Source organism: Pteropus alecto, unplaced genomic scaffold (genome assembly GCF_000325575.1).
Source record: "Pteropus alecto unplaced genomic scaffold, ASM32557v1 scaffold22, whole genome shotgun sequence".
NCBI classification, from domain to species: Eukaryota; Metazoa; Chordata; class Mammalia; order Chiroptera; family Pteropodidae; genus Pteropus; species Pteropus alecto.
Genome location: NW_006434839.1, coordinates 10,772,552 through 10,788,805, shown reverse-complemented (window position 1 = coordinate 10,788,805; position 16,254 = coordinate 10,772,552). Strand labels below are relative to the sequence as shown.

General features: G+C 41.0%; 1 protein-coding gene across 1 annotated transcript in view; it reads left to right on the top strand.

The window, feature by feature from the left end:
• Positions 1–16,254, top strand: part of SND1 (staphylococcal nuclease and tudor domain containing 1) — a 391,519-nt gene that overhangs the window by 196,145 nt on the left and 179,120 nt on the right. The window contains exon 13 of the mRNA XM_006910547.3: positions 11,906–12,016. Coding sequence (XP_006910609.1) covers positions 11,906–12,016 — 111 coding nt within the window. The remainder of the gene's footprint in view (positions 1–11,905; positions 12,017–16,254) is intronic.

The window sequence follows — 16,254 nt, the reverse complement described above, 5'->3', positions numbered from 1 at the left end:
ATCGGGGATGATGGAAGGGGAAAGAGCCCCCGAGTGACTCTACGGTTTCAGTTCATTCCCTCTGCTGCTACTGAGGAAGGGATGTTTGAGGATGCTTTTACCTCACACCCATCCACGTTCCTCACACTGCTCTTTTGTAAAATGTTTATTTCTTAAAGGAAAGAACAGAGAAAATAAGGGATGAAGCAAACATATTTATGTCTACAATGAGCACACTTCTATCCTGAGGTAGAATGTAGAGAGAGAAAAGTCATCAGACTTTTTTGAATCATCCCCCTCCCCGCCGGAAAGTTCTGAATTCTCAGAAGGCAAGCAGATTATTCTAATTAAATGTTTAATATATATTTTAGCTAGCATTATTAGTATTAGAGTGATCAGATTTATAATAAGATGTGGATAGATTATTTTTAATGAGCTGATAAATTTTTAATGTATTAATAGCATCTTGGATAATTCATGTGCAGAATATATGTGTTCCTATTTTGTAGAATCTTAAAAGGACAGTAGTAAAATAAAGGGAAATAGGACGAGAATCAGAAGGATCTTTGATGCCCCTTGCAAAGGTGTCATTCTGTTTCTTTAGACAACTCACGTAAAAATTTTTAGGGTTTTTCTCTGGGTCTGTCATCTGTATATGGAGGGTATTGGATTAGTTTATTTCTATGGACTTTTTTTGCTCAAAAATTCTATGACTCAGTCAGTTATTTCTTTGTTTTCATCCAACAGCCCACAGAACCCCCTGGGAACTTAGAGTGAAATCAGTGAGCTAGCCAATAAATATTTATTGAGTGCCTACTAAGTGTTTGGCTCTTTTTGGACCAGTAGGGATTATGATCTAGTTGGGATGACAAGCTATGTACACAAAGGAAGATGGGAATATACAGCAGTAAAAGATAAGTGCCAAATGTGAGGCGCAGCCAAAGGCATAAAGATACAGAGAATGCAAGGCTTGATTGGTAGCTGAGATGACTGGTTGGACTACAGCAGAAGACTGAAAGGCATTTAATGGAATAGGGTTAGAGAGGCATATGAGGGCTCCATTGTAGACTGCCTTTTATATTCTGTTCCCCTATAATTTGTGGCACTGTTTAGTCAAAAGAAAAATTGATTTAGATTTTTAAATCTGGCTTCTAATTTGTCACTGTGCCACTTACTAACAGGATTACTTGTGGCAAGGCTGAAACTGTTTACTCTTTTTTGTGTGTATATAGAAATACCATATACTTACCACCTGTGTATTGTTAGAAGGATTAGGTTAATGTGTAGGAATGTGCCTGTCCTGTACTAGACACTCAGTAGATGTTCATTAAATCTGAAATTATCTTTTGAGTGAAAATCAAAGAAATGGTTCCGTCATTAGATGTTTACAGCTTAAAGGTTGGATAGAATTATTAGCAAGATCCTTTTCATCGCTGAAATGCCAGGTCTATGCATAGCCTTTCTTGTTATAGCTCTGTCACTTACAAGGTTTGTAACCTCTCCGTGCCTCACATTTCTTATCTGTAAAATAGGGATGATAACAGTTCCTACCTCATCAGGATTTTGTGACCATTAAACGGTTTAATAAATATAAAGCGTTTAGAATAGTGTTAAAAAATTATTCATCTTCCTTCCCCTCCCCCCAGCCCTTTTTCTTCTCCTAACCCTCTCCTCCCCCTCCTTCCTTTTCCCTCCCTCTGCATCCCCCTTTCCCACCTCCATCTCCCCCTTCTCCTCTCCTTACCCTCCGTCATCATCGTCTCATATACAATAATGTAATGTCTCCATCTTGGAAAATTTCTAACAAGGTTTCTGTAATTGTGGAGGAGGTGAGAATGAGGATTACTTGTCAGACCTATGCTTTAGAAGGGTAAAACTGGTACTGTTGGAGATCAGATGGCATTGCAAGGAAACCAGGGAAGGGAGGCTGAAGTAAGGAGTCTGTGTGAGAGGTGGTGGGACCCACAACTGGAGTAGAAAGGATAGACTAGAAAACATTCATGGGAGAAACATTGGAGATTTGAGTTCACAGTTTTAACAACTAATTTAATATGGGAAGGAGAGAGGCACCAGGCCTGGGCGACTGGGGGTATGATGGTCCTAACAAGAGATGTTAGGAGAATGAGCTGATTTGGTAGGTTTCAGAAAAGCTTATTCTAGGGAAGTGAGTTTTATTTTTGAAATGCTGAGTTTTACATGATGATGAATCATACAAATTCACATGTCCTGCGAATAGTTGGAACTGTAACTAAGTGGCATATTTAGCAACGAGTGGACCAGTTTGGCTGGATTGGAAGTGCATATTTGTTAGACAATTTACTTTCTTCAAGCTAGATCCAGTTTTTAACTGACTATCTTAATTGTTTTTGAAGGATCTATTTGTCCCCTTCTGGGAAAGAAGTTGTTTGTCTAATAGAGGAAGTGTCACTTTGAGTATCTACTCCCTGAGAGATCCTTTTGTGCAGGAGAGATTCAGATAAGTCATGCAGTTTGTCTATGAATCAGACATTTTTTTTTCTTCACTTTTTTTTTTTTTGGTCTTATTTTGAGGATTGGAGATGGGGGAAAATATTAGATATCTGAAAGTGACATTATTTTATCGCCACTTACATTTAATATACACCTCATACATATAGCCAAGGTTCATCTCCCTCACTTCCTCAGATATTTTGCTTACTTGGAGGTGCAGTGGTACTCAGAGAGGAGTTGGCATAATAGAGTATAATACCAGTTTTCCTCGTCTTCTAAAGCCATAACCATGATATTGCTGAATAAATGAAAGTATCATATAAGAGGTGGCAATAAGATTACAGTATTGCAGAAATCCTGGGGGCAGAATAAAATTGTCTATTTAGTAAGCATAACTATTTGATAGAGCTGTTTGCTGTTATGCTTCTTCCCTGTCCTTTTCTAAATCGTTTTGACCCATATTTTTCAACATTCTTCTCTCCATTAGCCAGAGTTATGAAGTGAGTTAGGTGTTTCATTCGGACCCCCTTTTTTGCAGTTGCGCTTTCCACGGTTCTGGTTACCCACAGTCAACCATGGTTCAGATATTAAATGGAAAATTCTAGAAATAAACAATTCATAAGTTTTAAATTGTGTACTGTTCTGAGTGGCATAATGAAATCCTGTCCCATTCCATCCATCCCACTCCATCCTGCTTCGGATGTGAATCATCCTTTTTTCTAGTGTGTCAATGCCATATATGCTACTTGCCCCTCAATTACCAAGTAGCCATCTTGGTTATCAGACCCACAGCTGTGGTATCTCAGTGCTTGTGTTCAAGTCATCATATTTTACTGAATAATGGCCACATAGTTCAAGAGTAGTGATGCTGCAGCAAATATGCCAGAGAGAAGCTGTGAAGTGCTTCTTTTAAGTGAGAAGGTGAAAGTTCATTTAATAAGAAAAAAAAATCATATGGTAAGGTTGCAAAGATCGGCAGTCAGAACAAATCTTCTAACCCTAAAACTGTGAAGAAGGGAAAAGGACTTCAGGCTAGCTTTGCTCTTGCACCTCTGATGGCAAAAGTTAATGGCCATGGTCCTTTTCGAGGGCTTAGTTAAGATGGAAAAGGCATTAAATTTGTGGGTGGAGAGATGAACAGAAAGCACGTTCTGATCGATGGCAACGTGCTGACACCAGAAAGCACTGAGACTAGGCAGACTTCGGCAAGGGGCCCCCATGCAATGAGTGACCACATTCACATAACTTCTATTATACTTATATTGTTGTATTGTTCTATTTTATTATTAACTATTGTTGCTAACCACATATTGTGCCTAATTTATAAATTAAACTTTATCATATGCATGCAGCTATAGGAAGAAAATGTAGTAAGTACATATAGGGTTCGGTACTTCTGTGGTTTCAGGTATCCAATGGGGATCTTGGAACATAACTCCTGCAGATAAAGGGGGCTACTCTGTATTTCTAACTTGTTTTCCTGTCTGTTAGTTTTTCTTTCAGGAGATCAAGGGTGATACACAGGGGTACACCCTTGTGTAGGCATGAGGGAAAATAAGGTAACGGGTGTGATATGGCCCAGAGCTGCCTTGGAATAGAGAATTAGCTATTCTTGGCAGGTTGAGTATGAAGTGACGTACCATACCCACTTTTAAAACCCCAGCCCCTAGATATCTTTGGTTATATTTCTTTCCTTCCCAAGCTGAAGAATGCTGTTGATGCTCAGTGGGACAAGGCCTCTGAAGCTAGGGAGGTTTTTGTCTGTGCTCGGGACTAAGCCTATTATTTATAATGAAGTTGGGGATGAATATGTGCTATAGGTATTCAAAGATTTATCTTTCTATGAAGCAGTAATTTTTTCATGGAATGACTTTCTCTTTCGTATTCTTCCCCCTTTCTCTTTTCCTTCCTCCCTCTTTTCTTTCTTTCTTCATTTCTGCTAATCTCGTTTATGGATTTTCCTTGGTTTTTGATCATACATCCTTTGGGGTTCTTAAGACTGGACTAACTCCATATCAGTCTTCATTTTTTTTTTCTTTCCACATCCCCCTCATTCATTAATATACAAAGAGAGGACAGTCTGTTGTTCCCAAGAGTTCTTGATTTTCATATCTCAACTCCAACCCCTGGAAAATGCTCTCATCAGCAGAATAGTTGTGTTTAGAACCTGTATATATTTTGAATGTTCATTAAGTATGAACTAAACTTATTGGAAAGTTTCATTCCCAAGAGTGCTTTTTTTGCTCGATTTGCTTCTAAGGCTGCTCAGATCAGTCCCATTCCATACTTACCCATTCTTGAGTCTGGCTTTCTGGGGTCATGCTCTGTCTTATGTTCAGTGTAACCACAGCTGGGGTGATGGGTTGTCAAAAGCAGTTACCTTTGGCTGTCAGAGCCTATAGAAAGGATGTTCTGCCCTAAGACTCCATGTGCCTTAGTACAGCCCTTGATAATCATTGATATTTTCCCTCTCATTTCACTCCAGTTTCTAAAGTCTGGCTAGGGACATCGAGGCATTTGAATCTTCCTCTTTGTTTTCGATCTCTGTCGTGCATTCTGGGAAAGTCTCTCAGTGCCGTTCAGATCCTCTAGTCACAATCCTGGCAACAGGACTCCGTTAAACAGATAAAGGAGCAGATAAGAGTAAAAAGATCAAAATAATTGATTTTAGTTATTTTTAAATGAATTTAACATTGTTCAAAGAGGAAGTAAAAAAATAGAAAAGGCAGTAGGAGAGAGATTTGGTAAATCTATAAAGGATGTTGTGCCACCTCGGATATTTCTAATTACCGATGCTGCTAAAACAGAATCTCCAATCTACATGTGCTGCTTGATTCTGTGGGAAGCGCCTCCTGGATTTATTTAAAAAAAAAAAAAAAATAGGGACAAAAAATCATTGTTCCAGATTCATGGAATTCATGGAGTTCCAGATTCATGGAGCATGAAAGACACTTGGGTGGTGGAGGTCAAGTGTGACCCCTTGGAGACGTCATCATACTAGCTTTTGGAAGCTCTATTGCTTTGTAGGACTTTTGAGGCTGGGTAACAAAATAGTAATTTAATAAAAGATATTTGTTCATTACCCATTGTCTACAGTAGAACTCACTAGAATTTCACTTTACATGCTTTTTTTTTTTTTTTGGTCACTCTATAAAAAGCCTAGTCTGTCTGAAGCCTGAAATTGTCAGGTTCCTGCCTCAAAGAGCATGGATATTCGAGGTCTTCACGTGAGCCTGTAGAGAAGAAAGACTTTGGGGCCTGTCAGCTGTCCATCATTTCCCCCACTTCTTTAGTGTCTTTTAAGATGGAAAGCCCACATTTTCCACATATATGAGTAAACATGGACCTAGTGTTCTGAAGAAGGCAGTTTTGCAGTCCTTGCTTTCTACCTCCTGATCGGACCCTGCGGTGACCTCCCCCTCCTTGCTCGCCTCTAACCTAGTTGCAGGGAAAGACATCCGTAGCCAGAGGCTTCGCTTTGGTTCAGCCCATAGCAGAACACCCCTGTGTAGCTGAGGGGAAGGAAGACGAACCATCTGGTGTGTTAGAAATCAGTGTTGGAACCCCGTCAGCTGGGGATCCCTTCCCAGAGCTGGGGAGAAAGCCCATCGTGGTGACAAAGCTACAGCCAGTGCGAAAGGCAGTGGAAGTTTCCAGCCGAAGATTTTAGAGTCTTTGAGGGTCCTGAGTGGCAGGCCCGGGCTACAAACCCGATGTCTTTCCTGTTGGATTCGAGTTCTCTCAGAGTAAATAGCCATGGGGTACGTTTCGTGCTCAGTTTTTGAAATTTGAACACAGGGCCTTGAAGTGAATGTAAAGAAAGTGTGTGTATGTATGTGCACGCATGCGCACGTGTGAGATATGTAACACTGCTGTAGATAATGCGACAGTTATGAATGATGTAAGCTTTTAGTTATCTTTCATTCCTTTCCTTTAGCCTTGAATAAAATACGTTGTAGATGCATTTCTTTATGGGCTTTTATTCTGAATGCATACGCACATGTATGTTTACCTTAAGAAAAATATTCTGCTTTTATAATTCTATGGACACCTCAGTGACTGATAAAATATAGATAGTTTTAAGTGGAAAATGATAAGCTCAAATATCTAGATGGAGATCTATAAGCTCAAGCCATTGTGAGTTATCTCTTATCCTTGTTCCAGTGGAGAATGAAGGGTGTGTGTGTGTGTGTGTGTGTGTGTGTGTGTGTGTGAATGAGTGTTATTCCCTATGACCATTTTTTTGAAATACTTATCTATTTAACTCTTATTAAGTAGTGTATTCCCTTTAAATTTGCTCTATTGTTAAGCAACAAATCATGGAAGCCACAAAATTTATGAGTGAGTGAGTGAGTATATGCATGTATGTATAGGGAAGGTTTTCTTATAAGTAAAAATATTAAAGATGATGGAAGCCAGATTTCTCACAGTCAGAGAAGGGAAGTATAAATATAGAAAGGAAGAAAACTAAAATGAACCATGTATTGTTGGATTGGGATTGTGTTATCTGTGTTAGGAGGTATCTGTGTGAACTCATAGTACGTTGGTTCAGGTTTTCTAAGAAACCGATGCCAAGATGGGACTAGACATGCAAGAGATTAATTGGGAAAAACTCCTCAGAGATTTTGAGGAGCTGGGAGAACCAGCACATTAGACCGTACTATAGGCCTTAGCCTTGTGGAAAAGGGAGGAAGGGAAGAAAGGAAGGTTGAGTTGGAAAAGTCTAAGCTGTGGAGCAGTTCTAGGAGTTTCCGCAAAGCTGACAAGGAGTCCTTGAGCCGGAGTTGCCCATCAGAGGGGTCCCAAGTCTCAGCAATAGGCCTGCCTTAATATCTCTGCTGTGCTCAGTCATTGGCTAGGAGCAGCTGGTGGGAAGCATAGCCTTGGCTGAAACAGTGATGGATTTCTGAGCTTAGCAGCTGGGACTGTCAGTCAATTATGCTTCCTGCAGTCAGAGATCTGAGAGGCACATTTTCATGACTGCCACACATGGTTTTCAATAGTTATAGATATAGAAATAAATGTATAGAAATAATGATGTAAATGTGAGCGACTTAGATAAATGGCTGATTTCAGAGCTGCAAAAAATAGCACAAGATAAGCCTGCAACGTGTTGTTGTGCCAGAGAACAAGAAGTGCTCAAAGAATGATGGAGAACATGTACGTAGGACACAGAAGCCAACTTGACCAGGCCGAACTCAGCTGGGCAAACTGGGAACAATTTCAGCATCAAAATAAATAATGATAGTAGTGGATTATAAGCCTTTGGATAAAATGAGATTCCATGAGTTTATACTGATCCAAATAAATGAATAACTTGCGAGTCTGAGGGCTGAAAATTTAAGTAGTTCAACGTGCCTCCTCACAAAATACCTATTAATTATAAAAGGAAAAGAGCAACGTTACAGTGGAGAAGCCTGGTAGACACTACCCTGATCAAGCGATCCAAGTGAACATCGTTAGGAGGTTAAGGGAACAATACAGCATCTCTTTATGATGTTCTTGCCAGTGATTCATAACTTGGATCTGATTACAGTGAAACATCGGACAGACCAAAATAACCGGCCTGGACTCTTCAAAAGTGTTAAGGTCACGATATTCTAAGACAGACTGAGGAAGTTTTCCAGACTAAGGATACATGACAACTAAATGCAATACTCGATTATGAACTAGATCCTTTTTTCCCTAAGTACTATATTGGAACAATTGGCAAAACTTGAGTAGAGTTTATGGATAGTAGTGTGTCTATGTTGATATCCTGGTTCCAGTCATTGTTTTTTGATTATGTAGGAAAATACCCTGCTTTCTAGGAAAGGTACACTAAAGTATTTGGTGGGGGGCCGGGGGGCGGAGGGGATGATATAGTCTTCGTATAGTTTTGTGCAACTTTTCTGTAAGTTTAGATTGTTCCAAAAGTATGCACACACACTGTTGAGTAATATAGGTAATTGTAGACTGTTATCTAACCTATCAATATATTGCTTATTACTTCTCATCTTGGGTTAGAGGGATAAAGGATGGGGAGGACTGACAAAAATGTGATCATCTATAAATGAAATCTATTTAAAGAATTGTACTCTCATGTATAGGCATAGAATACCTTTTCTCCACGTTAGCAGAATATTAGGATCCCATGGTTTCAAAGGTATCTTAAAATTGGAAAGTATGAATTTATTAAACTATTAAACTGTTTGCTATGGAAACGAGTGGGAGGGGAAGATTTCAATTGTGGGAGATCTTTTGAGAAAGCCTGTATGTGAGACCTATGTTGGTTGTGTTTATATCAGGAACACACCTCATCATATCTAATGGAAACTGTTCACTTTTAACAGAATCTAAATTTCTCTTTTAGTTTGGAGAAGCAGTTCGATCCCAGCACTAATTCTCTTTGTGTTTCTAACTGATAGACGGAAAGATGACTTCCTGTTGGACTGCTAGGTCCCTTTTTGTATGCTGATTGTGAATTATCCATTCGAGCCAGACATGTGTAATTGAAGCAGAATTACCGATACACTCAAGAAAGCAGAACTTATAAATTTGTCTAAAGCAGCATAATGTCATGGCTCATAATTTAATGTTCTCTTTTCTTACTGGGCGACTGATCAACGCACCACTGTCAGTTTCTGAGCCATCTTTGGCTGGGGGAGGGAATCTCCTGACCTTTCATTAGCAGCCACAAGAAATGAATGAAAGTCAAGTATGTGGATCTAGGCTAATTCCATTTTCTCTCTCTCCCTTTCATTCTCTTTAAATTCAAGTCTTAGCTAATGGGAAAGAGAAAGACAAAAGCTGATAAGGCCGATGTAGAAAGCGTTTGTCCTTAATTCTGTTCTTGGCAAGCTTGGCTAATATTATGCTTTTGGATAATAAATAATGCTATATTTCCAAGACGATTAGGTGTTTTTCTGATACTTCAGTAACTCTCAATTTTTTCAGGATATATCAAAACAAAATTATAAGAATGTGCTGCGATTTTGCCACGTTGAAAAAATTATTTATCCTAAATAAGCTAAATTGTTTTATCCAGAAAATATTTACTGTCTACTTTATGCCAAATATGGTGCTAGGCACTGGGATGTAGAGCAAGAAAGAGGCGGCCCTTCCCCTCTCAGACTTCGTAATTTATGACAAAAGAGAAACAGTGAGTGAGTGATCATAGGGGAGCACACACCAAGAAGAAAATACATGTGATGTGATCCTCGTATGCCTGGCTCATTGTAAATGCCCAATAATGATGGTTCTTATTATTTCATGTGTTTTTACTCTCCTTACTGCTAAGCACCAGCACCACAACTGTTCCTCTAGGAGAAATCTGTAATTAGGGATATGAAGCCAAGAGAATATTACTTACACTCCAAGCTTCAGAGAGAAAGGTGTAGTAGGCAGGGTGTGGAGTCGGGACTCTGACACCTTAATTGGTTTGTGGACATTTGCTGACAGGAAACAGGGCAGCAACTGTGAAGGATAGGGAAGGATTGCGCCCTTGATTCTCTGCTGGCCACGCAGGTCCTCAATAATTCTGTGAATTGATTTGAGCAGCATTAACAGAAGTGGCTCATTAAACATTTGTGCTGTTTTGTGCTTAGTATTGTCTGGCTTTTCACGTAGAAGCCTGTTGGTGCGGATTTTTCCTTGCCTGCTTTGTCATTCCAACTTTCTCCTCCAGACCCTATATATTGACTATAAAATGTCAATGCGCAGTAATTCAAAATGCAGTAACAAATACGACTTTGTTCTTCTGGCATTTAAAATCGCTAAGACATTTTAGCCTGTCACAAGTGGAGTTGTCCCCCAGTCTTCTTTCTGGCTGCTTGGTGGGTGGAGACTCTTCACCTGCCCTGTTGGGGGTTCATGGTGACACCCTTAGTTAAATTCTCACCATATATCAACATCTACAGCTGCTGACTTGGGGCTGTTGGCATTCTCCATGCTGCCAAACCCAACTCTGTGATAATGACAGCGTTTGCCAGCACGCTTCTGTGGTGACTCAGGAGACAGGGTGGCCAGCAAAGCAGCCTCTTTGTGGGAGTGGATTTTGAGAAGTGCTAATTCCGTGGCGTCTTGGAGATATTAATATCGTGCTGGCAGTAGATAAACAGGCAGCAGAGGGGCACATAATGAGGAGAGAATCAGCCACAGCATCTTTTCCTCCTTTCCGTACCCGCACATATTATTTTTTTACTTCTTTTAAAAAAAGTAAGTCCCTGGATTTTGATGCAGAAAACCCTTAGGTGGATTAAACATGCACATAGACTGATTCGCTCAGCTCCCAGCGTCTCCACAGCTGAGTCTCTAAGAACAACACAGTGCGTTAAGAGTTAACTACATTTCCAAACAACACTAAATCATAGCATATGGTACAGTAGCCCATTGCTTAGCATACCCCCTCCCTGAAGGGCAGCTAACCAGATGGTTTGAGTGGGGCCTTTGGTGTAATTATGACAGACACAGAGAAAGATATAACCACTACTCTCCCCCAGTGATATCATGCCTCTGAATTTCCAGTACTTGCTACAGGTAATTTTTTGAAATTTTTGTTTTTGCGGTTTGGCTGCTTCACATCAAGGTCCCTTTCCAGGATGGGGAGGAACCATGCAAATATGCTTCATTCGTTGTCCGAGAGCCATTTTCAATGCACTCTTCTTTAGTTAGTAGATGTAGGTCACTTATCCTGGCACCTCTTTCTTAGTCTAGTGAAGAGAAGATTCAACACACTCGAAAACTGATTTAAGCAGGATTCTAGTCTGAGTATTCTGTAGTCTCTGAGGACTGTTTGGAATACTCCTCCAGAGCTGGTCATCTCAGCTTTAATTTTATTTGTTCCTCCATCTTGTGCCATTTTTTGTTAAGAACTTGTATTCCACCACAATACCTCCCTTCCATGCCCCGCTCCCCCGGTTCATTCATAGCCTTTCCTTCTCCACGCCCCTGGGTGAGAGAGTCACAGTGAGGAGTTCTGATGAGAGAAGCGTGCCACCTGTTACGTCAAACCACTGTTTCTAACATTGCCAACCTGGAAGCAGACATTTTCTAGTTAGAGTATAGGCTAGAAAGGAGATTTTGAGAAATTTAGGTCATGCTCTTATGAGTTTTATTTTTTATCTGTGCCTCATGTTTCAGAGCAGACTTTTCTAAAAGGTAGTAGCTTGTTTATAACATTCTGTAAATAGCCTGGCCTAATGTGTACTTCTTCTTATAGATATTTCCTGCTAGTTTTTATGTATGGATTGATATAGCATCTGACTGTACTAACCAGAAAAATGCTGAGCTAGGGAACTTTGTTATTCCACCTTTTATTTTGATTTCTAGCTTAGCAGCTCATTGGTTTTGAAATCCTTGCCTTTTCTCTCCCTCTGCCAGGATGCATTAAGACCTCCAGGTGCTAACTGTTATTATTTCTGTTGACTGAGCCCCATATGCACCTCTCGTGCTCACTGACCTATCTTTTCTGTTGCAGAAACATTGCTGAAGCCCTTGTCAGCAAAGGTCTAGCCACAGTGATCAGATATCGGCAAGATGACGATCAGAGATCCTCTCACTATGACGAGCTGCTTGCCGCCGAGGCCAGGTAAGATGACTAATTATTAAAGCAAACACGTTGGGACTCACAGTCTATCATGCCTAACCTCGAGCAGAATGGGATGGGAAATAATACCCTGAGAAAGCTTATATCCTTTCATTCCAATTTTTCTCCATGAAAGGAAAAAGGGCACGCTTCAAACTTGCTGTCTAACCTTGATTAAGTATACATGAACTTCTGTTTTTTAAATCTGCATACTATGTATATATAGGATACAATCTCCCCAGGTAGTTCTTATAAAATGAATCATACAAGCAAAAATAGTATATAAGATCTTCTTATCATCACCGTGCCATCATCATTCCCTGGAACTAAATGAAGCCCTGCGTACGTGTGCAGGACATTTGACTCTGGTTCTTACCTCTAGAAGCCTCTGCTACCCAGCCCCACCCATTTATCACCTATGGACCTTTTGTCATGTACAAAGGAAATGAAAACATTTATTAGGAAATGAGTTTTGCTTTCACACTTCTGACAGCTGGCAGGAGAGCATTTGAGAAGCCCTGTGACATTTTCCTTTTGTCCTTCATCCCTGTGGCTGGTTGCCCCAAGGACATGCATACTGCTCTGCAATATTTCTTACGGGTGACATTCCTCAAAGCTCTTACTCAACAGAGACGTCTGTCACTGGATGATTCTGCTAGTTGAGTGATTCCCAGATTTCCCAGGAAACAGCAAGAACTGAGCTACTATTGCTGAACTGACTTGGATGGCTCAGCAGACTGCTTGGTCTCCACCAAAATATATCCATTTTCAAAGTGATTGCAGGTGCTTGCCTCACTCAGCCGTTTTTCTGCGACCTAGGACTTAATTTAGTTTTAAAAGTTTGGTGATTGCCAGGTTATGCTCTACGGCTAGAGGAGGAATGAGTTTGGACACATTGTTATCTGTACTTCAGACTCTGTCGTTGAGATCACTTTTCTTACTCTTTGGCCCAGAACATTGCCCTGATATGTGACATTTACCTCTCACACCATGTCACATCCTGATGGATAGAGCATCTGTAGAATGTCACACAGAATGTCAGCTAAGAAATCAGTGTGTCAGGCTGCTGTAGCTTTTTGGGTTCTTTCTGTGGGTTTTTCCCAATAGGCCCTGTCTGGGACCTAATTCTGAGCACAAAGAGTATAAGGCACATTAATGGCCTATATAAAGTAATATGATAGAGAGTTCATAATTGGTGTTTCTCTTAATCCTCACTTCCTCATTTTTCTCTCCCTGCCTGTGCTATCACTCAGCCAGCTGAGCTAAAAGTACCCGTGGTGGGAAATGTAGCCTCACATCTCTTAAGTACTCTAGGACAGTCCCCTGGCTGTGGACCAGTATTGGTCTGTGGCCTGTTATGGTCTGTGGTCCACACAGCAGGAGGTGAGCAGCAGGTGAGCCAGTGAAGCTTCATCTGTTTTTGCAGCCGCTCCCCAGCACTGGCATCACCGCCTCAGCTCCACCTCTGATCATCAGGCATTAGATTCTCATAGGAGCAGGTGTCCCTGGTACCAGAAAGGTTAAGGACCACTGCTCTAGGAAATGGATAGTGGTTAGACTGTACTTAAGGTGGGATTTGGGCAGTGGGTCCATGCCGGACATACTCAGGCCAAGCTGGTAACTAGAAAAATAGGTTATGCATTCCTAGAGTAGCAGGAACATTTAGCAATACAAAGGGATGTAGTCTCCTATTTTCTCCCCTTCACTCTGCTACTAGTGAATATTTAATTCTGACAGGCAGGTAAGCTTGAAATTAATTTGCATAGCTGCTCTGGAAAGTGAGGCCACAACAAGCTCTCTTATTATGCTGTTGGAAGTGGCAATGTTGTGCTATAATGTTTAATGAGTATGAACAGAGAATGAAAAATTTTAAGTTTTAGGTTAAGAGGAAAACAGCCTCTTTAGTACTCATTTTGAGCTGAAGGAATGTAACAAGATGCTTGCCTGCTTAAACAGTGAGCTGCCTGGAGATAATTGTGTTGAGCCACCGCTTTCAGACTGATGGTAGAAAAACTGGCTTCAGGGTCACTGCATTGTTGCTGGTTGAGTAAACGGAGAGAAATTGACTACTTCCCCAGTCCCGTGAGGCATTGCTCTAAGGCAGTAAGGACCTCATAAAGATCTAGGAGAAATGGCCAGCGTGAGTTTGAGTGAGTTTTCCTGTGGAGCAGTGTTGCCGGCAGCCCAGGACGGTGGCCCAGTGCTATCTTCTAGATGCTAACCCTCAGCAGGGTAAGTAAAGATCTGAGAGAGACCAGATCACCTGCCAGGGAGGAATAGTGGTTTTCTAGACATCAAAAAAATATTTTCAGTGCAGAATGTACCATCCTCCCCCCTTTTAAATGATAAAGTCAACCTCACTTCAAGACCACCTATTTTCTGACACTCTGCTTTATTTTGGTTTGCCTTCAGTTTGAAGGACTTCATTCCCCCGGGCACCACTCATGTTCCCTTAGCGTTCTTTCTTCTGTCGCGTTACAGCATGTCAAGGCTGCTGTTACATGCTTCTTCTGCCCTTTATCCTGCCTGTCTGTTAAATAGTATCAGAGTTTAGGGTTGTTTTCCAGTAGATAAATTAGCTATGTTTTTCTAGTTGAACTCTGCCTTGGAATTTTATGCCCCCGTCTATGCATTTCCTCCACCTCCCAGCTTAGTGTCCTCTGCTGATCTCATTAGTGAGTTGTTTACTCCTTCCTGGGCCCTGAAAGAACCACTAGATAAGAGTGACTTTGATGCTGACCCCAAGTCTCTCACTGCATGGACTGTCACCTAACAGTCTTTTGTTTATCATCCTTTAGCCAATTTTTAATCTTCAGTGATTGCATACTAAACCAAGCCAATTTGAATTAATTTCCCAAGTAAAATTTCTTGAGGTACTGTGTCTAATGCTTTAGCAAAGGCCAAATGAATAACATCTGCTATGTTCATATCATTCGGTAAATAATAAGTGGTCCAAGGTAACTTTGCAAGGCTCGCATTCTCTGTAGTCTTCCCCACAAAGGTGTTGATTCCAACAGATTTCTTTGTCTCTGACCCCTGGTTGCCTGTTTTACCCTCTGGTTATCACTAGTTGTATTGGCGGTGGTGCATAGTGCTCTCCCATTGGCTCTGCTTTCCAATGCACTGCTTGGCCATTCATCCTTTTAGGGAAATGTTATAAGCTATGGGGAAAGGGCAGCCTGTTAACTCCCCTGACTTCTCGGGTCAGCGGAGCTGCCTGCCCAGAAGCTGATGAGCTTTCTCACAGCTCCGCGGCTGCTGCTTCCTCTGCAAAGGGGTTATGGTCTGCCAGCCTCTCTCAGATCATCTGATGAGAGCTCAGGGAGTGTTACCTAATGTGCCCATTGAGAGACCAGGTAAGACAGAAGAGGAAGAATACCAATACTGCTTTTAGGCATATCCCCCTGCCTGCCAGAAACAAGCTCACCCCACCTCAGCAGCTCTGTTCGGTTTGCTGACCTTTCCAGGCTCCTTCACACAGATGGCTGTCTGCTTTGGGGAACCCTCGTTATGCCTCAGATACATAGCACATCTAGAGGAAGCCACATCTTTTGTCGTTTAAAGGATAAATAAACCCCTAATTCCCAATACACAGACATTCTTTTCTAGTTCACTTGTCTATCATCGGCAGCCTCCTTCTTCGTTACCTTGTGTCCTGGCAAGATAAAGTGTTGGCATTTTTTAATGTACTCTCAGGCCTTGCTTCTCTCCTGGGCTCCATTGAAAAGCCCTTGATTTCGTCCAGGGTTCTAAGAGCTGCTGTGTGTGTTCTTCATATTTTTAGTAAAAAGAACTTAGGAGCAGCTGATCCACACTTCTTGGTGACACTCCTGAACTTGCTTCTCCTTTTTAGAGACATCATATGGGCTTCTTTGGGAGTGTGACACATCTTTTTTTTTTTTTTTTTCTTTTTTCTGCACCATCCTAATTTTTCATTATCTATATTGACTTTGCAACTTCTGAATTAATTTCTAATTCTCGTTTAACTTCAGTATTTCTCAGTCAGCTGGCCTGCTGCATTCCTAGTTTGATGAGTGGTCTTAAGGTAGGGCTTTTGACCCCTTCAGAGAATCTCTCACATCCTTCTGAGAGATACTGAGTCATTATTGGGACCCTTTATTGTCTCTGAGGTGTTACAAAATCTCCATATACTCTATTTTCTATATTTGGTGTAAAACACCCAGTTTGACTTTAAACAGGTGAGAATGTGAATTTCCTTAGCATTCTAGAGCTCTTCCAAG